This window comes from Corvus brachyrhynchos, unplaced genomic scaffold (genome assembly GCF_000691975.1).
Source record: "Corvus brachyrhynchos isolate BGI_N302 unplaced genomic scaffold, ASM69197v1 scaffold197, whole genome shotgun sequence".
Classification (NCBI taxonomy): domain Eukaryota; kingdom Metazoa; phylum Chordata; class Aves; order Passeriformes; family Corvidae; genus Corvus; species Corvus brachyrhynchos.
In genome coordinates, this window is record NW_008239108.1 from 25,967 (window position 1) to 26,725 (window position 759).

At 72.7% G+C, this 759-nt stretch overlaps 1 protein-coding gene across 1 annotated transcript in view; it reads left to right on the forward strand.

Annotated features, from left to right (window-relative positions):
• CHKB (choline kinase beta) overlaps positions 1-759 on the forward strand; it is a 39,502-nt gene that overhangs the window by 25,253 nt on the left and 13,490 nt on the right. Inside the window, exons 5-6 of the mRNA XM_017739379.1 lie at positions 1-96; positions 737-755. The exon at positions 1-96 is cut by the window's left edge and continues 3 nt beyond it. Of these exons, the coding sequence (XP_017594868.1) occupies positions 1-96; positions 737-755 (115 nt within the window). The remainder of the gene's footprint in view (positions 97-736; positions 756-759) is intronic.

Sequence of the window (759 nt, forward strand, 5' to 3'; positions counted from 1 at the left end):
CGCCTCGCCATGACGGGCGCGGGCATCGACCGCCACCTCTTCTGCCTCTACCTGATGTCGCGGTACCTGGGCACGCAGAGCCCCTTCCTGGCCAGGGTCAGCGCGGGGCCACACGGGACAGGGACACGGGGGGTGGGCACGGGACAGGGACACGGGACAGGGACACGGGACAGGGACACTGGGGAGGGACACGGGAGATGAACACGGGACAGGGACACGGGAGGGCACGGGGCACGCGGGACATGATGGGGACTCGGGCAAGTGGGCACAGGGGGTCACGGGAGGACACAGAGTGGCACGGGGAAGGGCACCGGGGGAGGGCACCGGGGTAGCCCGGGCGGGCACGGAGGAGCACGGGGGGCACAGAGGGGTACGAGGGGGAACTGCCACCCACCCCTTGGTGTCACCGCACGGGGAGTCCCACTCTAGGCCTGGGGCACAGCGGGGTGCCCCGGGGTGCTCTGGGGAGCCATGGGGTGCAGTGCGGTGCCGTGGGGCGCAGTGGGCACAGAGGGGTGCCATGGGGTGCCGTGGGGCGCAGAGGGGTGCCCCGAGGCACAGAGGGGTGCCGTGGGGTGCAATAGGGTGCTCTGGGGTGCAGTGGGGTGCCCTGGGATGCAATGGGGCACAGAGGGGTGCCGTGGGGCACAGAGGGGAGCCATGGGGTGCCGTGGGGCGCAGAGGGGTGCCCCGAGGCACGGAGGGGAGCCATGGGGTGCAGCGAGCGGCCCCACAGGTGCTGGCGGAGCCCTGGCGCCT